Source organism: Marmota monax, unplaced genomic scaffold (assembly GCF_021218885.2).
Source record: "Marmota monax isolate L192 unplaced genomic scaffold, Marmota_monax_Labrador192_F-V1.1 WCK01_AAM20220418_F8-fsc00061, whole genome shotgun sequence".
NCBI lineage: Eukaryota > Metazoa > Chordata > Mammalia > Rodentia > Sciuridae > Marmota > Marmota monax.
This window is the reverse complement of record NW_026695230.1, coordinates 9,212,204-9,236,278: the sequence shown is the minus strand read 5'-3', so window position 1 is coordinate 9,236,278 and position 24,075 is coordinate 9,212,204. Positions and strand designations below refer to the sequence as shown.

The 24,075-nt window shown below is 36.9% G+C and overlaps 1 protein-coding gene and 2 pseudogenes across 3 annotated transcripts in view; 2 read left to right on the top strand and 1 right to left on the bottom strand.

Annotated features, from left to right (window-relative positions):
• Window positions 1–24,075, bottom strand: part of Pik3c2a (phosphatidylinositol-4-phosphate 3-kinase catalytic subunit type 2 alpha) — a 121,093-nt gene that overhangs the window by 63,192 nt on the left and 33,826 nt on the right. For all 3 annotated transcript variants that reach the window (XM_046438120.2, XM_046438122.2, XM_046438121.2), the window contains 2 exons: window positions 21,029–21,132; window positions 1,297–1,454 (listed from right to left, as the gene is read on the bottom strand). In XM_046438120.2, the coding sequence (XP_046294076.1) occupies window positions 1,297–1,454; window positions 21,029–21,132 (262 nt within the window). The remainder of the gene's footprint in view (window positions 1–1,296; window positions 1,455–21,028; window positions 21,133–24,075) is intronic.
• Window positions 5,147–5,574, top strand: LOC124088478 (stress-associated endoplasmic reticulum protein 1-like; annotated as a pseudogene).
• LOC124088365 (RNA-binding protein 7-like) lies at window positions 14,388–15,092 on the top strand (annotated as a pseudogene).

The window sequence follows — 24,075 nt, the reverse complement described above, 5'->3', positions numbered from 1 at the left end:
GGTAGCATTGTTCAATTATCATTCTTGGCTAAGAAAAAAATTGCATAACCTTAAAAACTAAAGCTTTTATAGTAATATGTTTCTATACTTACAACTCCTCCTATGTTCAACTTAAAAAGGATAATGACTAACTCAAAGTTCATGAAAGTTAATGGGCTGGCAGAATAGACCTCTAAATATAATAACCTTAAGATAACAATTATTATTTTTTGGTAATATTCTACCACAATACGGTTATGTAGCTTAATAGGAATGCACATTGTAAATGTGAACACTATGACTAACCAAATAGAAATTTGAAACACTTTTTTTTTAGATTAGCCAGATTTTGATAAATAACAATTTGATAGAAATCAGAACATAAGCTATCAGTGCTCACTCATGCATATTTCAATCAAAGTGACTACTGACCTTTTCTTTTTCTTTTAATTTTAACATTAATTCTTACTCCATACCTAGACTTAAATGTCCCAGACCAAAATGTTAGGCATGCTGAAAAAGAGTAATTCTTCATTCAGAAACTAAAAAAAATGACCTTATAACATTTTTCTGTTTCAGATACGTATTTTTTTCAAAGGGCTTTCCAAGGTACAAGGATAGAAAGTATCCAAAACTGGACATATTCCTATTCATAACATTAAAGAAAAAAAATGGCTTAATTTTTAGGTCAAAGTACTATGGAAATATGGCTCTTATTCCACTGTTGGAATCCCATTATTATGAATGATAAACAAACTGAAAGAAAACAGAAGTAGTATTAAAAACTGTAACAAAAATAATGTACCAATAAAAAATTAATTTTAAAAAACTGTAGCAAAAATTTTTCTATACACCTTGGGGAATACAGCTCTAGAAGAAATACTCATGCCAGGTTTGGAAGGGAAAATTAAAAACAAAGGAAAATTACCTTCTCCTTAAAGGAGATTAGCAAGGTAACTAGAACTTCAATTTCTCTGACAGTTCTTTATACACAAGCATTTTTCTTGCCATACTATGGAGGGGAGGGTGGGAAGAACTCAACTACAATTAACTTTTTTATCTAATTCTTTTGAGCCTTGGCCAAGAACTACTGATTATGAAAGGTCATTTCACCTTTTTTTTGGAAAAATATGTAGTTATAAAAGTAACCTGTTTTCCCATTAGTCCTAACCAGAAAACTATACAAATGAATATCAGCCTTTTAAAATGAACACTTAATGATAACAAAGTTGGTTATTAAAAGAAAAGGAACACTGATATTTTAAACATTTTCCTTTAACCAAGCAAAACATAATGCTTGGGGAACTATGAACCTACCATCGCATGTAAACGTAACTGGTAGCTGAAATCCTTCAATTTCAATGGAGACCTTGACACTAGCATTTTCTCCACATATGTTTCTTTGCACTGTGACTGGACTTAACAAATAGCCTGGATTTGTGCGGTGATTGGTATATGGAAATTTGGTCTTCAATCTGTTCATAAGAAAGAAGATATTAAATTCTTTTAGGAAAAAGTTGCATTTGAGAGCCCAGAACAAAGCTTTATGTGCTTATAGCCACTCAAATCTGTATCTTTGTCCAATTCTAGAGTAGCTGGTGAGAACTGTAATGAATGAATTCCTGTCAAAACCAGCATTTGTCTTTTCAATAAAAGGAACCCAAGGAAAAGGAAGAGATTAACTGCCAGGGTATCTTTGGTAACACTAGCAACACTAGATAGGCATACATCTGATAACTAGTATAAAATAAGGTTTTCTGCTTCTGATTCTTTTGCCACACAATACAATTACACAAAATGGCACATATTTAATGAATTATTGATAATAATATAGACAACAGAAACTTAAGAGTTGTAATGGCCAGAGGGATAAAAAGTTTGCTGTCATTTTAAACCCACCCTCAGGACATTTTTTCTATAAACACTGTGGTTGCTAGACAAGGAAAAGAAACAGACAACGTGTTTTTACACTGCTGCAAGGGTTTTTACATTGCTAAAATGCCTTTATTCCCTTCAAGTAATTTCTAAAAGTCAGGGAATTAGAAGAGTGCATGAAGGTGGTACACGGCTCATCTCTAAAAAGCAATCCTGGTATCAAGACAAAGGGGGAAAAGAAATAAGCCTTATGACCCACAAAAAAGGCGAGGGGGGTGGGTGTGGTTTGACAACTTCTTTAAATTCCCAGGCTTCATTAAACTTTTTCTAGAGGTTAGAAGACAGGTTCCAGTGCACTCCTGTTTTTCTTTCTCTCACTCCATTTTTTCCACTTTTTCTTTTTGTGGATCTGGGGACTGAGCCCAGGGCCCTACGTATGCTAGAGATGCACCCTACCACTGAGTTACACTCTCAGCCCCTATCTGTTTTTCATAAGGCTATAAATGGAATGAATACTAGAAATATTATCTATTTGCTTCTGTAGAAATTAAAATATCAAGTCATAAGTATAAAATAAAACAGGGATGTCAGGAAGAAAGATTCTGGAAAGGTAGCAAATGTAACAGTACAAAACTTCTACAGTCAGACCACCTGATTTGAATTCTGATTTTACTACTGATTATCTGTGTGAATTAAGGCAAGTTATTGAGTCCCCCATTGCATACAAACCGGGATAACACTACCACTTACCTGGAGCCTACCTAGACCTAAAACCAGCTTTCAGAAGCTTCATCTATGGGAACTCCTCTCACAGAACTCTAATAGTGACCCCAGCTGAGAGTGGAGCAGACAACACTCTATAATGGCTCTACTTAATACTGCCCAGAAGAGGAGGCAAGAATTTTTGAACTCCAGCTGGCAACCTGATGAGCAACACAAAAAGAGGAAGGATCTGACCAACTGTAGCCACTACTCTTGTGCTCAGTACATACCTCAAGAAAAAAGGGAAAGAAACATGTTTGTGAATAGACAACAGACATTCTCATAGACAATTTTTGATCACTGCAATGGAAACAATTTCTTAATTTTTCATCAGGAACCTTTCTTACAATTTTTTATTTTATTTTATTTTTTTCTTTCATTTTGATTGTGTGCTAAATAGTTCATGAGCATTTATACATATACATATTTGTCTCTCTTTTCTCATTTCTAACATTTTTTGAAGGTACTTATTTCTCATGACTCTGTCTTTTGAGGGCTAGGGTTTTTGATTAGTATATTTGGTTTTGTTTTGTATTGTTTTTTACTTGACTATTTTTCTCTTGATTCTCTCTTTGCTTTTGCCAAATGCTAGTGTTCTTCCACTCTTCCTTCAAGCTTTTACTTCTATTTTCTCTCATCATTTCTCATAATCATTACAGCCCACATCTCTTCTGCCGATACCCTGTTCTTCTTTTGAAATTGCAAAACCTTTTGTAAACTTGCTGTTTTAACTGTTGGCAATTGCTTATCAAACCATTTTTATTTATTGTGCCAATCAACATTGTAGACATCATACATAGTAGGAACTAAGTATTTAGTTGAATGCTGTATATTGTTTGTTTGCATTGGTCATTGTTATTATTTGTCTTCCTCCAAACTGTGAGGTACCAGAAACATTCTGATACAACTGATCTGTGAGGTAAAAAACAAAGAAAGGAGTAAAATCACAGAGAAAGTACAGAAAGCAAAAGACCACTTCAATAAAGATATAGAGATTCTGAAAAAGAAACAAACAGAAATCCTTGAAATAAAGGAATCAATAAAACAAATGAAAAATTCAATGGAAAGCACCACAAAAGACTAGACCACTAGGAAAACAGAGTTTCAGGCAATGAAGACAAAATATATAATCCTGAAAATAAAGTTGACCATGGAGAAAAGATGTTAAGAAGCTATGAACAGCATTTTCAAGAAATATGGGATAACCTGAAAACACCAAATTTAAGATTCATGGGGACACATGAAGGCTCTGAAATACAAACTAAAGAAATGCACAATTTTTTCAATGAATTAAAATCAGAAAATTTCCCAAACCTTAAGAATGAAATGGAAAATCAAAATACAGGAGCTTACAGGACCCCAAATACACAAAATTACAACAGACCCACACCAAGGCACATTATTATAAAAATGCCCAACATACAGCATAATATTAGAATTTTAAAAGCTGCTAGAGAAAATGGACAGGTCACATAGAAGTAAACCAATTTAGATTTCAAATGATTTCTCAACCCACACCCTAAAGTTAGGAGGTCTTGGAATAATAATATATACCAACCTCTGAAAGAAAATGGATACCAGCCAAGAATACTATACCCAGCAAAATTAAGCTTCAGAAGATGAAATAAAAACCTTCCACAATAAACAAAAGTTAAAAGAACTCATAACTAGAAAGCCTGCACTACAAAATATATTCAATAAAATATTCCATGAAGAAGAAATGAAAAATAAAACTGAAAACCAGCAGAGGGAGGAACTACACAAGAAGAACCGTCAACCAAAGGAAACACTAGTTCAAATTAAAAACTAGAAGTAAATCAAAAGGAAAGGGAATAAAAATCATCTCTCAGTAAAATAACACTGAATGTAAATGGCCTAAACTCATCAATCAAAAGGTACAAGCTAGCAGAATGGATTAAAAAACAAGACCTGGGACAGGGGCTGGGGCTGGGGCTCAGCAGTAGAGTGCTTGCTAGCATGTGCAAGGCACTGGGTTCAATCCTTAACACCACATAAAAATAAATAAAATAAAGGTATTGTATCCAACTACAACTAAAAAAAATATTAAAAAAAAAAAAGACCCAACAATACGTGTCCCCAAGAGACTTACTTCATAGGCAAAGACATCCACAGACTAAAGGTGAAAAATAGGAAGAAAAAAAAAAAGAATATTCACATGGATCTCATAAACAAGCAAGGCTTTCTATTCTCATATCAGATAAGGTGTATTTCAAGCCAAAGTTAATCAGAAGGGACGAAGAAGGTCATTTAATACAGCTTAAAGGAATTATTTATGGTTGTTGCGTCGGCTTCCTCTTTCTCTCCACGCTCCCGGCGGCCCGCTCCCGGCGGCCCGCTCTGTGCTCCCGCGCGCCCTGCTGGCCAGACCCGACGCCGTCAGCTCGCGCCCCGCGCTCGGCGCGCCCAGATCCAGCGACCACCGCCGGCACCCTTCCCAAGCGCCTCCTGCCCGCGGGCTCTGGGAGCCGAGCCTCACAGCGGCCCGGGAGGCGGAGACAGTGCTGCGAAGATGGTTGCCAAGCAGGGGATCCAGATGGCCAAAGAGAAGCACAGCAAGAACATCACGCAGCCAGGCAACATCGCCAAGAAACGCCCCCGAGGAGAAGGCGTCGGTAGGACCCTGGCTGCTGGCGCTCTTCATCTTCCTCCTCTGCAGCTCTGCAATTTTCCAGATTATTCAGAGTATCAGGAAGGGCATGTGAGGTCACTCACCTTTAGATGTTTCCATTCTCCTGTGAATTTTAACTTGAACTCATTCCTGATGTTTGATATCCTGGTTAAAACCGATTCAGTAAAGCATCCTGCCTCAGAATGACTTTCATAGCATCCTTCATGTGTCATTCCAAGGTTTATCAGTCATTCCAGGTTTTCTAGTTCATACCACAGTGCCTTGCAAAAAGCACCACATGAATAAAGCAATAAAATTTGATTGTTAAACTACAGTAGTGGACCCTACCTAGTAAAGTGTAAGTTTTTTTTTTTAATGTGGTTGTTAAAACAGTATGCAGGATGAATAATTAAATTAAATCTGTGTAGACAGAGTCTAGATTTTGTTAACTCTAACATGTAAAGTGTAGTTAGCTTAATTTAAAATTTGGAAGCTAGGCACTTTATTACTCTTGAGTCAAAAGCACACTCCATTATAGGGTCATGTAACTGTCCTGTAATAAGGTGCTTATAAATGGAACATAGCCTAGTTTTACCATAACAATTAGCATCCAAAAATTTTGAAAAGCTTCTGAATGCATAATACAAGCAGAGATGCTTATATATAAGCCACATCTATTTTCATGAATTTGTTTCTATTACACTACCTTGGATTTTGCATGAGTGAGCATAATGTAAGATCCCATTTTTAGGGGGGGAAAAAAAAAGTAAAGCATTTTGTAACTTAATCAGTCACTGAGGTTTCACTAAAAATTACCATGGTGGAGTGAAGTCAGGGAAGGTTTATGTCACATTGATTTCACCAGGATTATTTTACTATATCAAAGGAGTTTACTATGTTAGAGAAAATTTTAAGGAAAAATGCTACTAGAAATCCATGTATCATCAAGACCTACCATTGATGCCAGTGTGCCATAAGACATCTTAGCATATCTAAAGCACTTTTTAATACCAAAAAAGACACATCAACTAATAAGTTCCACTTAAGGTTTGAAAGCGTTTTTTCTAGGTTTATAATTAAAATGCCCTTAGGATGGGTACTAGATATATCAGTGTATAGTGGCATTTGAAATTTTTTTTTTTATTGGTTGTTCAAAACATTACAAAGCTCATGATATATCATCTTTCATACATTTGACTCAATTGGGTAATGAACTCCCATTTTTACCCCAAATACAAATGCAAAATCACATCGGTTACACACTCACATTTTTACATAATGGCATATTAGTGACTGTTGTATTCTGCTACTTTTCCTATCCCCTACTATCCCCCCTCCCCTCCCCTCCCATCTTCGCTCTCTACCTCATCTGCTATTGTTCAATTCTCTCCCTTATTCCCACCTCTTTCCCCTCACAACCTCTTATATGTAATTTTGTGTAACATTGAGGGTCTCCTACCATTTCCATATGCTTTCCCTTCTCTCCCCCCACTCGTCTTTGTTTAATGTTAATATTTTCCTCATGTTCTTCCTCACTGTTCTGTTCTTAGTTGCTCTCTTTATATCAAAGAAGACATTTGGCATTTGTTTTTTAAGGATTGGATAGCTTCGCTTAGCATAATCTGCTCTAATGCCATCCATTTCCCTGCAAATTCTATGATTTTGTCATTTTTTAGTGCTGCGTAATACTCCATTGTGTATAGATGCCACATTGTTTTTATCCATTCATCTATTGAAGGGCATTTAGGTTGGTTCCACAGTCTAGCTATTGTGAATTGTGCCGCTATGATCATTGATGTGGCAGTATCCCTATAGTACGCTCTTCTAAGATCCTCAGGGAATAGTCCGAGAAAGGCAATAGCTGGGTCAAATGGTGGATCCATTCCCAGCTTTCCCAGGAATCTCCATACTGCTTTCCAAATTGGCCTCACCAATTTGCAGACCCACCAGCAGTGTACAAGTGTACCCTTTTCCCCACATCCTCGCCAACACTTATTGTTGTTTGACTTCATAATGGCTGCCAATCTTACTAGAGTGAGATGGTATCTTAGGGTGGTTTTGATTTGCATTTCTCTGACTGCTAGAGATGGTGAGCATTTTTTCATGTACTTGTTGATTGTTCCCAGAATGTAGGCTCTCTATTTACCTCTCTTATTGTTTCTCTTGCTGAGAAAAAACTTTTTAGTTTAAGTAAGTCCCATTTGTTTATTCTTGTTATTAACTCTTGGGCTATGGGCGTCCTATTAAGGAATTTGGAGCCCGACCCCACAGTATGTAGATCGTAGCCAACTTTTTCTTCTATCAGACGCCGTGTCTCTGATTTGATATCTAGCTCTTTGATCCATTTTGAGTTAACTTTTGTGCATGGCGAGAGAAAGGGATTCAGTTTCATTTTGTTGCATATGGATTTCCAGTTTTCCCAGCACCATTTGTTGAAGATGCTATCCTTCCTCCATTGCATGTGTTTGGCCCCTTTATCAAATATAAGAAAGTTGTAATTTTGTGGATTGGTTTCTGTGTCCTCTATTCTGTACCATTGGTCCACCTGCCTGCTTTGGTACCAGTACCACGCTGTTTTTGTTACTATTGCTTTGTAGTACAGTTTGAACTCTGGTATCGATATACCTCCAGATTCACACTTCCTGCTTAGAATTGCTTTTGCTATTCTGGGTCTTTTGTTTTTCCATATAAATTTCATGATTGCTTTATCTATTTCTACAAGAAATGCCGTTGGGATTTTGATTGGCATTGCATTAAACCTGTAGAGAACTTTGGATAATATCGCCATTTTGATGATGTTACTTCTGCCTATCCATGAACAGGATACATTTTTCCATTTTCTAAGATTTTCTATGTCTCTCTTTAGGGTTCTGTAGTTTTCATTATATAAATCTTTCACCTCTTTTGTTAGGTTGATTCCCAAGTATCTTATTTTCTTTGAAGATATTGTGAATGGAGTGGTTTTCCTCATTTCCATTTCATAAGTTTTGTTGCTGATATACAGGAATGCCTTTGATTTATGCGTGTTGATTTTATATCCTGCCACTTTGCTGAATTCATTTATTAACTCTAGCAGTTTCTTTGTAGACCCTTTTGGGTCTGTTAAATATATTATCATGTCATCCGCAAATAGTGATAATTTAAGCTCTTCTTTTCCTATTTTTATGCCTTTAATTTCTTTTGACTGTCTAATTGCTCTGGCTAGTATTTCAAGAACTAAATTGAATAGAAGTGGTGATAGAGGGCATCCCTGTCTTGTTACAGATTTTAGAGGGAATGCCTTCAGTTTTTCAACATTTAGGATGATGCTAGCCTGTGGTTTAGCATATATAGCTTTTACAATGTTGAGGTAAGTTCCTGTTATCCCTAATTTTTCTAGTGTTTTGAACATAAAGGGATGCTGTACTTTGTCGAATGCTTTTTCTGCATCTATCGAGATGATCATATGGTTTTTGTCTTTAAGTCTATTGATGTGGTGAATACCATTTACTGATTTCCGTATATTGAACCAGCCTTGCATCCCAGGGATGAATCCTACTTGATCATGGTGCACAATTTTTTTGATATGCTTTTGTATTCGATTCGCCAGGATTTTATTGAGATTTTTTGCATCCAAGTTCATTAGAGATATTGGTCTGTAGTTTTCTTTCTTTGAAGTGTCTTTGTCTGGTTTCGGGATCAGGGTGATGTTGGCCTCATAGAATGAATTTGGAAGAGCTCCTTCTTTTTCTATTTCTTGAAATAGCTTGAAAAGTATTGGTATTAATTCTTCTTTGAAGGTTTTGTAGAACTCCGCTGTATACCCATCCGGTCCTGGGCTTTTTTTGGTTGGTAGTCTTTTGATGGATTCTTCTATTTCTTCCTTTGTTATTGGTCTGTTTAAATTGTGTGTGTCTTCCTGACTCAATCTGGGCAGATCGTAAGACTTAAGAAATTTATCGATATCTTCACTATCTTCTATTTTATTGGAATATAGGGTTTCAAAATACTTTCTAATTATCTTCTGTATTTCTGTAGTGTCTGTTGTGATATTGCCTTTTTCATCCTGTATGTTAGTAATTTGAGTTCTCTCTCTTATTCTCATCGTTAGCATGGCTAAGGGCCTGTCGATCTTATTTATTTTTTCAAAGAACCAACTTTTAGTTTTATCAATTTTTTCAATGTTTTTTTTTTGTTTCAATTTCATTGATTTCTGCTCTAATTTTAATTATTTCTTGTCTTCTACTACATTTGCTGTTGTTTTGCTCTTCCTTTTCTAGGTTTTTGAGGTGCAGTATGAGTTCATTTATTTGTTGGTTTTTTCTTTTTTTGAGGAAAGAACTCCAAGAAATGAATTTCCCTCTTAAAACTGCTTTCATTGTGTCCCATAGATTCCAGTATGTTGTGTCTGTATTGTCATTTGTCTCTAAGAATTTTTTTATCTCCTCCTTTATGTCTTCTGTAACCCATTGATCATTCAGTAGCATATTGTTCATTTTCCATGTGATGTAGGATTTTTCCTTCCTTCTTTTATCATTGATTTCCAGTTTCATTCCATTATGATCAGATATGGTGCATGGTATTATCTCCACGCCTTTATATTTACTAAGAGTTGCCCTATGGCATAATATATGGTCTATCTTTGAGTAGGATCTGTGTGCTGCTGAGAAGAACGTGTATCCACTTGATGATGGTTGATATATTCTATATAAGTCTAGGTTATTGATTGTGCTGTTGAGTTCTATAGTTTCTTTATTCAGCTTTTGTGTAGAGGATCTGTCTAATGGCGAGAGCGGTGTGTTGAAGTCACCCATAATTATTGTGTTGTAGTCTATTTGACTCTTGAACTTGAGGAGAGTTTGTTTCATGAACGTTGCAGCTACATTGTTTGGTGCATATAAATTGATAATTGTTATGTCTTGTTGGTGGATGGTTCCTTTTAACAGTATATAGTGTCCTTCTTTATCTCTTTTGATTAACTTAGGTTTGACGTTGATTTTATTCGATATGAGTATGGCCACTCCTGCTTGCTTCAGAGGGCCAGGTGAGTGGTATGATTTTTCCCAACCTTTTACCTTCAGCCTGTGTATGTCTTTTCCTATCATATGAGTCTCCTGAAGGCAGCATATTGCTGGATTTGTTTTTTTTGATCCAGGTTACTAGCCTATGTCTCTTGATTGGTGAGTTTAGGCCATTAACATTTAAGGTTACAATTGAAATATGATTTGTACTTCCAGTCATGTTATTTATTTATTTATTTTAGTTTGGCTAGTTTTTACTTTTTGGTTATTTTCCTCCCCCTTTACTGAGATACCTCCCGCTGTTAGTTTTGGGCACTATTTTTCAATTCCTCTTCTTGTAGTATTTTGGTCAAAATGCTTTGCAGTGCTGGCTTTCTGGCTGCGAATTCTTTTAGCTTTTGTTTATCGTGAAAGATTTTAATTTCATTGTCAAATCTGAAGCTTAATTTTGCTGGATACAGTATTCTTGGTTGGAATCCATTATTTTTCAGCATTTGAAATACATTGTTCCAGGATCTTCTCGCTTTCAAAGTCTGTGATGAAAAATCAGTTGTTAACCTAATTGGTTTATCCCTGAATGTAATCTGCCTCCTTTCTCTCATAGCTTTTAATATTCTCTCCTTGTTCTGTATGTTGGCTATTTTCATAATTATATGTCTTGGGGTTGGTCTATTACGGTTTTGAATGTTTGGGGTAGTGTAGGCTTCCAGGATTTGGTAGTCCATTCCATCTTTCATCTCTGGGAAGTTTTCTAGAATTATTTCATTTAATATGTTGTCCATTCCTTTGGCTTGAATCTCTATGCCTTCTTCTATCCCGATGACTCTCAAATTTGTTTTTTTTTATGACATCCCATATCTCTTGAATAGATTGCTCATGGGATTTAAGCATCTTTTCTGTGTTGACTATATTATTTTCAAGTTGATAAACTTTGTCTTCATTATCTGATGTTCTGACTTCTACTTGATCTAGTCTATTTGTAATATTCTCGTTTGAGTTTTTAATTTGGTTTATAGTTTCTTGCATTTCTAGGATTACTGTTTGATTTTTTTTAAAGATCTCTATCTCCTGGTAAAGCTCATTCTTTGCCATTTGAATTTGTTTGTTTAATTCATTTTCAAAATATACTTTCATTGCTTGGACTTGCTGCCTCATGTCTTCTCTAATATTCCTTTCCATCTGAGTTAGGTATGCCTTGAGTTCTTTCCCTATCCCTGTTTCTGATGCTTCTAGGTCCTCCTATAGAATTAAGTTGTCCTGCATTGTTCGTACTCCTTTTTTCCCTTGTTTTTTCATGACGTTCACGTTACTTTCCAGCTCTATTTGATTGCTGTGATTCTGCTCTCTTCTATAGATTTGTTTTGGTTTTGTATATCTCTGTTGTCTCTCCTTTGTGTTGGTAGACTATGCCTGCTAAAGTGGATTCCACTGGGAAGGAATTCCGACGGCCGAGCTCCAGTGACGTCACCTCTCTGCTATGACTGGCCCCAGGCTCCTTGCCGGGGGTGTCCGAATGGGGGGGTGGGACTGGACTGTCTCCGGTTGGTTTCAGCTCCCGGTCACTGGCGGGCGGGCGGTCTCCAGCCGCCCAGTCGCACAGGCAGCGGGTGGGCTTCGCTGGTGGGCAGGCGATCTCTAGCTGTCCAGTCGCGGGGTCGGTCACCGGCGGGCAGGTGTCTCCAGCCGCCCAATCGCGCAGGCAGCGGGCGGGTGATCAGTTGCCGGTGGTCGGGCGATCTCTGGCCACCCAGTGGCGCGGTAGGTCGCCGGCAGGCGGGCGGTCTGCAACCGCCCAGTTGCGCTGCAGCGGGTGGGCTGTCGCTGGCGGGCAGGCGGTCTTCAGCCGCCCAATCGCGCAGGCAGCCGGCGGGCGATCAGTCGCTGGCGGGGGGGCAGACTCCAGCCGCCCAGTCGCGAGGGCCTGGCCTCTAGTCCCCTGGTTTCTCTTGCTAGTCCTGGTTTCTCCTGCTAGACCAGATTACTCCTGAGTGATGCCTCTTGGCAGTTCAAACTGTACTCTGGGCCTGCCGTTTGTTAGTTGTGGAGGGTGTCTATTGGGAACCCGGGCACTCTATTGTTTTGATTTTTTCCGCTTAGCCCCTCCCCCAGGGCTGGCTAGACAGGTTTCGTTTTCACCGCTGATGGAAGGGGGAGTTGAAGGTCAGGTGTCTCTAGTTTTCCCCTTGTCTTTATGCAGGCTCGCTCTGATAATCCCTCCCCCAGAAAGCCTAGGAGAGATTTTATGCGAATTCCCCACTGTATGGGAGCTGAGCTGAGTAACACACACCTGTTTTATTGTTGCAATCTGTCAGAGAGTGGCGTTGGTTACTTCATCTCTCCAAGATGGTGGCCGCTGGTTTCCTTGGTGGAGTTTCCGTTGTGCGGGATAGAACTGTACGGCTTCCTTCCCCGTCTGAAATCCCGAACTCAGCCCGGGGCTCAGTGGGGGCTCAGCCGGAAGGATTCCACAGAATCCGCAGCAACGTTTCTCCCTGTTTGCTGGTCGTTTCTCCGTGGTGCCCCGCCGTCTGTAGCCGCGGGGCAGGCCGCTCGGATCAGTCAGCCCGAATCTCCAGGCATTTGAAATTAAATGGGTTTACTGATAAGGATCAGTCTTCAGTCTTCCCTTATATGATTTATAGGTCATGACTGATCAGATTTTCTTATTATTAATAGTAAGGGTGAGGGTGATAAGGCAGATTCTGTGTTTTCTAGTACTGTTGAAAACTGCAAGTGTTGGCTCTACTTAGCCATAACTTGGTGCAAAAAGCCTGAGCAGCATGTGTGTACTAATGAATTGGTAGAAGGCTGCTTATGTTTGCTTTGTTTATCGCCTCAGGATATCTCTTTTAAAATAAGCTGTTTTAAGAGGAACAGAAGGGAAATCTGCTACCTAATATATACACAGTGCGAACCTCATAGGGGACTCCCGACATACCCTCGTGGAAGGAGGAGAGTCAAGGGGAGGAGTGGTTAAGGGCATCTAGGAACTTAACTGCTCCCCTAGGAGAGGAATTGGCCAACCTTGGGCCAGCAGGTTTTTAGCTGAACTTTACCTGCCTTTCTCACCCAGTAAATCAATCCCTATACTTGTTTTCCTCTTTGAAACAAGTCTTGGTTACCTAATTCTATTTTATTGTAACTTTAAAAATGAAAGTTATTGCTCTAAATTCATATCAGTTGCCTTACTCTTTGCTTGAATCAAATCATTCCGTATCAAACTTGCCCTTGGTTTACTATAGATAATTTGGCTTTAAGGTGGTTTTTGTTTTTGTTTTTTAATGTACAATATTTTTAATTTGTCAAGTTGCTATAGCTGGCAATCATTTCACGTATGTAAAATTGCATTCCCTTTGTATTTCATGTGTAATTTATCAATTGAGTGCGTTTTATATTCAGGTTGGATTATGCATGTTTGGGTAAATGAAAGCTGTGTCTATTTGATTTATCGTTTAAAAATAAAGTTCCCTGAATATTTGAAAAAAAAGGAATTATTTATGCCCCAAACAATGGAGTATGTATGTATATCAAAAACAGATGGTGCATGCCTGTGAATCCAGCAGCTTAGGAGGCTGAGACAGAAGGATCACAAGTTCAAAGCCAGTCCCAGCAACAGTGAGATGCTAAGCAACTCAGTGAGACCCTGTCTCTAAATAAAATACAAAATAGGGCTGGGGATGTGGCTCAGTGATTGAGTGTCCCTGAGTTCAACCCCCACTACAAAAACAAAGAATCAAATATACCACAGCCCAATAATATTGGCTAACTTTAACATGCCTCTTTCATGATCAGATAGATTTTCCAAATCAAAAATAAAGAAGCAAAATACAATTAATAATTTAGACTTAACAGACCTATATGGACTATTTCATCCAAAAAATGACTAAATATACTTTCTTCTCAGCAACACGTGCATCCTTCTCTAAAATAGACCATATCTTAGGCCACAAAGCAACTTTTAACAAATACAAAAAATATATATAAATACCTTGTATTTTATCAGATCATAATTCCATTATGAAATTGGAAATCAATGATAAGATAAAAAAATAGGTTGAGAAGGGGCAGCGGCAGCAGAGGCGGACCACACTCTCTGTCGGCAACCTTGAAACTAAAGTGACAGAGGAACTACTTTTCAAGCTTTTCCACCAGGATGGTCCAGTAATAAAGGTGAAAATTCCAAAAGATAAGGATGGTAAACCAAAGCAGTTTGCATTTGTGAATTTCAAACATGAAGTATCTGTTCCTTATGCTATGAATCTTCTTAATGGAATCAAACTTTTTGGAAGGCCCATCAAAATTCAATTTAGATCAGGAAGTAGTCATGCCTCACAGGTTGTCAGTTTGTCATATTCCCAGCATCATGTTGGAAATTCAAGTCCTACTTCTACATCTCCTAGCAGGTATGAAAGGACTGTGGATAACGTGACAGCATCAGCACAAGTAATACAGAGATCATTTTCTTCTCCAGAAAATTATCAGAGACAAGCAGTGATGAACAGTGTTTTGAGACAGATGTCATATGGTGGGAAATTTGGGTCTTCACATGTGGATCAGTCAGGATTTAACCATCAGTTCAGTCACATAATCATACTTTCAACCAGTCTTCAAGCTCCCAGTGGCTCTAAGATGCATCATCATCACAGCGTAAAGTCAGACAGAATTCTCATCCCTACCTTTCAGATAGACATTATAGCCTCGAACAGCGTTACACCGATCATGGATCTGATCATCATTACAGAGGAAACAGAGATGATTTCTTCTATGAAGATAGGAATCATGATGGCTGGAGCCATGAGTATAACAGAAGAGACAGCTGTAGAGATGGAAAATGGCGCTCCTCTTGACACTAACTGTTAGTAAACGGACATTGTTTCATGGGATCATTTTAGGCCTGTTTGACTAAGTTGGTATGGAAATATTTTGAAAAACTATAAAGCAGCTTTACAAGTTGCCACATTTCTTTATATAAGTTTTTTAAAACCTAGAGATACAGTTTAATACAGAAATGAGAAGAATTGTGGTTTCAATTTTATTACACTAATAACCTTTCACCTCAGGGCTTTATGAAGAGGAAAGGATTTTATGCAAAAGAAAGTGCCACAATTCCTAATCATTTTAGGTAGTTTAGGAAGGGTGAATTGTATAGAATGGTTGTATTATAAAGCAAATATTTTAATTATCTGTTATCCTTTTGTATTGCAATTTGTTAGTAAATCAGATTTTGGTGTATATAACAACATCCAACTTGATAGTCTGCAAAGGCTATCTGTATTTTGTTAATAAATTAGAAAAAACTTTTCAGTGATACATTTTATTGACATTTTATTTGAGAACGATTATTGGGTTAAGTTTGGAGATAAATCATATTGCATAACTGAGAGAATTTAAGTGTAAATTCTATGACATGCTCTTTTGAGTTTTACCCCAATTGAACATATAAATGTACATATACTATTTCAGTCTAAAATTATAGAATTTGTTCATTCAATCATGTTGTATGACTGGTCTCAGGAGATGAAATATCTTTACATGTATATTTTTACATTAAAAATTACAGTGTTAGTATAAACCTTTTTCAGGAAGAACAAAAAATATCAGTGCATAGTCAGATAAAATGGAAAAATGTTTTACTGAAAATACTCTCTTTGGGGGAAAAATTCATAAAGCCTTTAAGTGCTGCATCTGTCACTCAGACTTTAGAAATTTTAACATTTTCAATGTGCCCAGGATGTGAATACAAAGACACATTTTATTATCAAGGAGATTGTACAGGTTGCTCTTTTTTTGTTTGAATATTGGAAAAGGATATAATGTTAACATTTTCTGGTTTTAAAATTTTTCAATCAAATTGTTTAAACAAACTTTTATGTATCAAGATGCTGTTTCCCTTTCATTGCAGAATTGTTTATAAAAATTCATTCCTGAAAAATTTGAATCCTTTTTAATACCACACCATCTGTACTATGTTGCTTTTTAATATATTAAAAACAAAAGGAAAAAAATAGAAGCTATTCTAACACCTGGAGACTAAATAACATAGTACTGAATAATAAATATTCAGAAGAAACCAGGGGTTAAATACAAAAATAGAAGTAAATGAGAATAGTGATACAACATATCAAAATCTTTGGGACACTATGAAGGAAGTTCTAAGAAAACAGTTGATACCATTGAGCTCATTCATTAAAAGAACAAAAAGATACCAAATAAATAATCTAACATTACATCTCAAGGCCTTAGGGGGAAAAAAAAAAGAACAAATCAACACCAAAATCATTAGGAGACAGGAAATAATTAAAATCAGATCTGACATCAATGAAATTGAAATTAAAAAAAAAAAAAGCAACAAAACACTGGTTCTTTGAAAATAAACAAAACTGATAAATCCTTAGCCAAGCTACCCAAAAGAAAAAGGGGAAAAGCTGAAATTATTAAATTCGTGATGAAAAAGAAAATATCACCATAGACACTACTAAAATAGATAATCAGAAATTATTTTGAAAATCTATAATCCAATAAATTAGAAAATCCTGAAGAAATTAATAAATTTCTAGAGACATATGACCTACTCAAATTGAATCTGGAGGACATAGAAAATTTAAACAGATTGATTTAAAGCAATTTAAAGAGATAGTAGGAACAGAACCTCAACACTGGAAAAGCTATATATATTAAACCCAAGGCCAATATCATTCTAAATGGAGAAAAATTGAAAGCATTCCCTCTAAAAACTATAACAAGGATGACTTCTTTCACCACTTCCATTTAATACAGGCCTTGAAACTCTAGCCAGAGCTATTAGAAAGAAGAAATTAAAGGGATACAAATAGGAAAAGAAGAACTCAAACTCTCCCTATTTGTTGATGACATGATCCTTTATTTAGAATAATCAAAAACCTCCAGCTGAAAACTTCTAGAATTCATAAATGAATTCAGCTAAGTAGCAAGATACAAAATTAGTACCCATAGATCAATTGTGTTCCTAGACATCAGTGATGAATTAGCTGAAAGAGAAATTAGGAAAACTGTCCCATTCACAAAAGCCTCAAAAAAATAAAATATCTGGGAATCAATCTAACAAAATAGGTAAAAGACCTCTTCAATGAAAACTACAGAACACTAAAGAAAGAAATTGAAGAAGACCTTTGAAAATAGAAAGATCTTCCATGTTCTTGGATAGGCAGAATTAATATTGTCAAAATGGGCATACCTCCCAAAAGCACTATACCAATTTAATGCAATTCCTATTGAGGTTCCGACGACATTCTTCACGGAAATAGAAAACAAAGTCATGAAATTCATTTGGAAAAATAAGAGGTTCAAGATAGCCAAAGCAATCCTTAGCGAGAAAAATGAAGCAGGAAGCATCACAGTACCAGACCTTAAATTACACTACAGAACTATAGAAACAAAACCGGCATGGTCTTGGCACTAGTGAAGACCAATGATCCAGAATAGAAGACACAAAGACAAACACACATATAGTTATCTCATACATAGGGTATGTATGAGATACAAAGGTATCATACATATATATTCGAAAAAGATAGCCTCTTCAACAAATGGTGCTGGGAAAACTGGAAATCCATATGTAGCGGAATGAAATTTAACCCCATCTCACATCCCGCACAAAACTCAAGTCAAAAGTGGATTAAAGACCTAGGCATTAGACCAGGAATCCTGCACCTACTAGAAGAAAAAGTAGGTCCAACTCTCTACCATGCTAGCCTAGAACTGAATTCCTCAATAAGACACCTAATGTGCAAGAAGTAAAATCAAAAATCAAGAAATGGGATAGTATCAAACTAAAAAGCTTTTCCATAGCAAAGGAAACAATCAAGAATGTGAAGAGAGAGCCTACAACATAGGAGAAAATCTTTGCCACTCACACCTCAGATAAGGCATTAATTTTCAGAATATACAAAGAACTCAAAAAGCTTGAAAAAAAAAAAAATAGCCCAATCAATAAATGGGCATAGGAACTGAACAGGCACTTCACAGAAGAAGAAATATGAAACATCAACAAACAGCAATTAGAGAAATGCAAATTAAAACTATACTGAGCCCAGTGTGGTGGCACACGCCTGTAATCCCAGGGGCTTGGGAGGCTGAGGCAGGAGAATTGAAAGTTCAAAGCCAGCCTCAGCAACTTAGTAAGGCCCTAAGCCACTCAGTGAGACCCTGTCTCTAAATAAAAAACTTTAAAAAGGCTGGAGGTGGATTAATGGTTAAGCACCCCTGGGTTCAATCCCCAGTACCACCCCCCCCCCCCAAAATATATATATATACACAAGTAACAATAAAAATTGGCAGGGATGTGAGGAAAGGGTACACTCATACATTGCTGTTAGGACTGCAAATTGGTGCAACCACTCTGGAAGGCAGTATGGAGATTCCTCAGAAAACTTGGAATGGAACTACCACTTGACCCAGTTATCCTACTCGTCAGCAATCCCAAGTAATTAAAATCAGCATACTACAGTGATGAGGCCACATCAATGTTGACAGTACCTCAATTCACAATAGCTAAGCTATAGATGCCCCTCAACAGATGAATGGATAAAGAAGTTGTGGAATGTGTAAACAATGGAATATTACTTAGCCACAAAGAAGAATGAAATTATGACTTTGCCAGTAAATGGACATAACTAGAGACTATCATGCTAAGTGAAATAAGGCAATTCCAACAAACCTAAGTAAGGACGAATGCTCTCTCTAATATGTGGATGCTAACCTACAACAAGGTGGGAGAGGAAGAAGAGAAGTTCAGTGGATTAAACAAAGGAGAATGGAGGGGAGAAAGAGGGGATAAAAATAAGAGAGACAGTGGAATGAATTGGACATGACTCTCCTGTGCACATATATGAATACACCACAGTGAATCTCAACATTGTGTACATCCACAAGACTGGGATCCTAACTACAATAAGATATATTACATGCTTATATAACATATGTAAATAGATTTTACTATCATGTACAACTAAAAAGAACAAGTAAAAAACAATAAAAATTAAAAGCTGGGAATGTAGCTCAATGGGTGGATTGCTTGCCTAGCATGTATGAATCCATGGTTTGCCAGCAGTGAATTAAAGAAAAGAAAGAGAGAGAGAGAAATTGATTGATCAAGTTTCAGCTCTTAGTAGCTATTCTCCCTATCTTCAAAAGCTCCATTTACAATGGGAAAAAATGAAGCTACCCTGCATTGAGAATGGGCAGAGGAAGAAAAAGGAGCAAAGAGGAAAAAGGAAAGGGAGCAGGAAAGGAGATCCAGAGGGGAGGAAGATGATTATAGATGTGAATTTCTGGATCTTGCTGTTATTGAACTCTGCTCTATCTTTCCTTTTTCTTGTATAGGGGATTGTGAAACAGTATGTTACCTTTTTGGTTAACTTAGTGCAAGCTGTGTTTCTAGCACTCGTAACGTAAGTTCTGAAAATACCCTGATATAAGAAAATACACTTAGCCAGAAGCAAAGGAGACTTAGCTTTGTATTGACTACAAGAAAAAAAACCTTTGTTAGGATACTTTTCTAATCTATAAAGGATGCAATATTGGACAGATTTATGATCGAGAGTGCAGCACAATGGCATATAACTATAATCCAGCTATGAGGATGAGGCAGGAAAACCACAAGTTCAAGGCTAGCAACTTAGCAAGATTCTGTCTCAAAATAAAGAATAAAAAGGGTTGGGGATGTAGTTCAGTAATAAACTGCTCCTAGATTCAATCCCTAGTATCACCAAGCAAACAAAAAAAGATTGAAAAAATATTTTAGAATGGCTTTTTTTTTTGGTGGTACTCGGGATTGAACCCAGTGCTCCGCACATGCTAGACAACCATTCTACCACTGAGCTACATTCCCCAGACCTTTTTATTCTTTATTTTGAGACAGGTCATACTAAGTTGCCCAGGCTGGCCTCGAACTTGTGATCCTCTTGCCTCAGCCTACCCAGTAGCTGAGATTACAGCTGTGTACTACCATACCTCCTCAGAATTGCATTTTTCTAATCTTCAGAAAATATATTTGTCCCCCTAACCTTGCCTATTATAAATAAATAATGCTACCTCTTAAATAAATAGAACAGTATTTTTTATGCTAGAAAGTTTATGGGAAAGTTAAATCTCTCTTAAAACAAAAGTAGACATTTCTAAGTGTAGCAAAATTTACGTGTAAGCCATAGTTTTGCTAGTTAAGAGAGTATCAGAAATCTACTCATGGGACTGTGAGTACAGTTCAATGGTAGAATATTTGCCTACACAAGGCCTCAAGTTTGATCCTTAGCACCACAATTTAACAAGGGGGAGGGGAAGGGAGGGAAGGAGGAAAAGGTAAGGAAGAAGAAAGAAGAAATTACCCCAACCTCAATTTTTCTTCTAAATATTCACAAACCTTGGGCTGGGAATATAGCTCTGTGTTAGAGCATAGAGCACTGGCCTAGTATAAGGCCAAGAGTTCAATCCCCAGCACACAGAAAAATAAATAAATAAAAAGCAGAAATCTAGGGGCTGGAGATGGTACTTGCCTAGTGTATGCAAGGCTCTGGGTTCACTCCCCAGTGCTGCAAAAAAACAAAAAAAACAGAAATCTAACAAGTAAAGATATAGCATCATCTGTACTTTGTGGAAATAAGTTAATTAACTGACAAACTCAAATTTTAGCCACATAAAGAAAATAATTGCTAAAATTTTAGAATTATTATCATTAAGCTGGTTCTCAAGTTTTTTTTTTTTTAAATAACACTTAAAGAATCTGTAATTCACAAAGAAAAGTCCTTACTTTGTAATGGATTGACAAAAAGCTGCCACCTCCTCATTCTGTACTTCAATTTCTTGTAGAAGTGATCTTCCAGTTGGCAAACTAGTGGTCCCACTTGAGTCTTTCTGTAATTAAAAAAGTGTTTTTATTTTAAAAGTGAAAGATCTCTAAAAGATATACAGTAGCATAGCACAAACATTTTTATAAAAACACACACAAACTTATAGAGGCAAAATAAATTGCAGCAGTATAAAGTTTTAAATATGGATTCCTATCTCAGTAAGTTCTTTGGTTTAACTTGTCCAAGAGTAGAAACATACTGTATTGATTAGTAAAAGCGGAATGCTAAAGACCTTTCTTCTCAAAGTGTTCCTGAAATGAACACTTAAGCAAATTAACAGTTATATGAAATTAAAGGACTACCTTCTGTTTTAAAACAATGAAGAGATCAAACCTAATTGGATCTCCACTAATACACCACGAATTCTATATTTTCAACTTAGACTCCAATTCCAAGAGAATGAGTTTTAGAAGCAAATGAATGGGAATTTTCTACATTAATAAACTTATATAAACATCCTAATATTCCTCCAAAAAGTTAAGTCTGGTAAAAATTTGTTTGCAATGTTGAGAGAGATCCATTTGCCACTCAAAAATAGCCAAACTGGAGAATCCATTTAAAGGTGTTTTAATATACTACATAAAATACTTATTTTGGCAGAAATTTCCTTTAAAACTAAAATACAAACATTCTCAATTCAAAATGAAATGAAAAAACCACAAAGTATAAATTTCAAGAGTTGTAATAGATTTCAACATACGTAACACACAAGACTGATTAAACTGAAAATTTTAGGCAATAATTCCTTTAAAAGGTGGCAGAGCCCTTTCTGCTAGAATATCTCATGCACATTTTGGGGGAAGGAGGTACCTGGAGTTGTACAAAAATCACAACTGAAAATAAAATGGCTCCTGGGAAAAAGAGTTAACACAGACTACTCAAAATCAGTGTTAACTATGCAACCAAAGCCCTGACTAAAAATACTAGCACAGTTATGCTTACTTGTATTTGTACTTAGCATTAAGGTCTTCAATGTTTTGAGGCCTAAAACTCCGAATCTCTTGAAGTTAAGGACTGAGATGCATCTCAGTGGTAGAGCGCTTGCCTAGGATGAGGGAGCCCCTTGGTTGAATTCCCAGACACACACATGAAGTATAATACAGGAATGTAGACTTCTTCAATCAACCAAAAAACAAACAAAAAAGCTCATAATTCAAAGGGAAATGTCTTCATAGCTTCTTTGCCTGCATCCACTGTTTCAGTAGACAGTTCAATACTGCAATTCAGTATCACTCTTGAAGTCACCCACTTTCACTAAAAAAGAACACTTCTGCGGGATTTTCAGTGTTTTTCTTAACAATTTCCTCTATTGTTAAAGCTTTCTCTTGAATTTCTTTCTTTAAGTTTTATTTTTTAGTTGTAGTCAAACACAATACCTTTATTTTATTTATTTATTTTTATGTGGTGCTGAGAATTGAACCCAGGGCCTTGCACATGCTAATCGAGAGCTCTACCGCTGAGCCACAACCCCAGCCCTTGAATCTCTCGATTGCTTCAAAAATGTTAATATGCTGGGAAAGATTATGTCTGAACTAATGCTACTTCTTTATTATACTAGCATCTGGAATGACCAATCACATATCAATTATTGTGTTATAGAAACAAGAATGGTAGCAAATAAGACTCTACTAAAGAATGGGATTTGATATTTCCTAGCAAATCCTTTTGATTTGATATCCCAAGTCTGCAACAATCTAATCCAATCTCATTTCCCACAACTTCCCAAACAATATCTATGTTCCAGTTAGTCTGAACAATATTCTGTTTCAATAAAACACAAATGGAGCTTATCTTGTCTAGGAATCCTGTTCTTTGTCTGAAATGTTTTCCTCTCAATCTACCTCACAATATATCAATTTTTGGGGGGTGGGGGCAGTACTACTGGGAGTTGATCCCAAGGATGCTCTACCAATAAATTACCTCCTCGACCCTTAAAATTTTTTTAATTAATTAATTTATTTATTTGCAGTATTGGGGATCAAACTCAGAGACATTTTACCATTGAGCTACATCCCCAGCTGTTTTTTAATTTTTTATACAGGGTCTCAGTAAGTCGCCCAGACTGTCTTCAAACTTGCAATCCTCCTGCTTTACCCTCCCAAGTTATAGATCACAGGCGTACACTACTGCACCTGCCCAGATATCACATATTTCAAAGACAGATTCTTACACTTCTTGGGGCACTTAAAAAAATTTTTTTAATTAGAAAAAGAAGAAATGTCTTCTTCCCACGTCAGTTGGTCCAGACAAAGATGACTTCAGCTGCTTCTCACCTGACTGCAGTATGGGGATTGTCAGGTGCATCCTTGACTTGCTGCTGGACCTCTACTTCCTCTCCAACATCCCCATCTCTGTCTGTGGACCTGTAGGTGGTACTGCTACAAGAATTCTACTGAGTTTAGAAACCTGCCGATTTGGTATTCTAAAGATTTCAAATACCTTCTCATGCAGAGCACCCCAGTGTGGTTTAAGTGTTTCGCAAGCTTTTGTTTCAGCTGCCTTTATTTCCCCATTGCAACATATGCCTTCTTCAAAGGAAATTGCAAGTGGATCCACATCTCTGCAATCATCTACTCAGTTCATACCCTAACAACTTTAATTCTAATTCTCTCCACATTGCTATTTGAGGATTTCTCCAAAGCCAGTGGTTTCAAAAGACAAGATCCTGTGACTTTCCATGAATGAATAACTCTCACAGGCATCTATCCCCCCTTTCTCACCTTATACTTATTCTTATATACCTTATACTTCTGTCTTTTCATGTTGAAGAACACCTACTATGAGGAGAAAAGGAAGAAAACTGAGGGAAACAACCACTGGCCCAGGGGAGAGATGCTCACGGGGCAGTTGCCTTTTTGACCCAATACAAAAGGGTCTGCTCTGGGGGAAAAATGTTTTTTGAGTTCTTTATATATCCTGGAGATTACTGCTCTACCAGGTTGGTTCA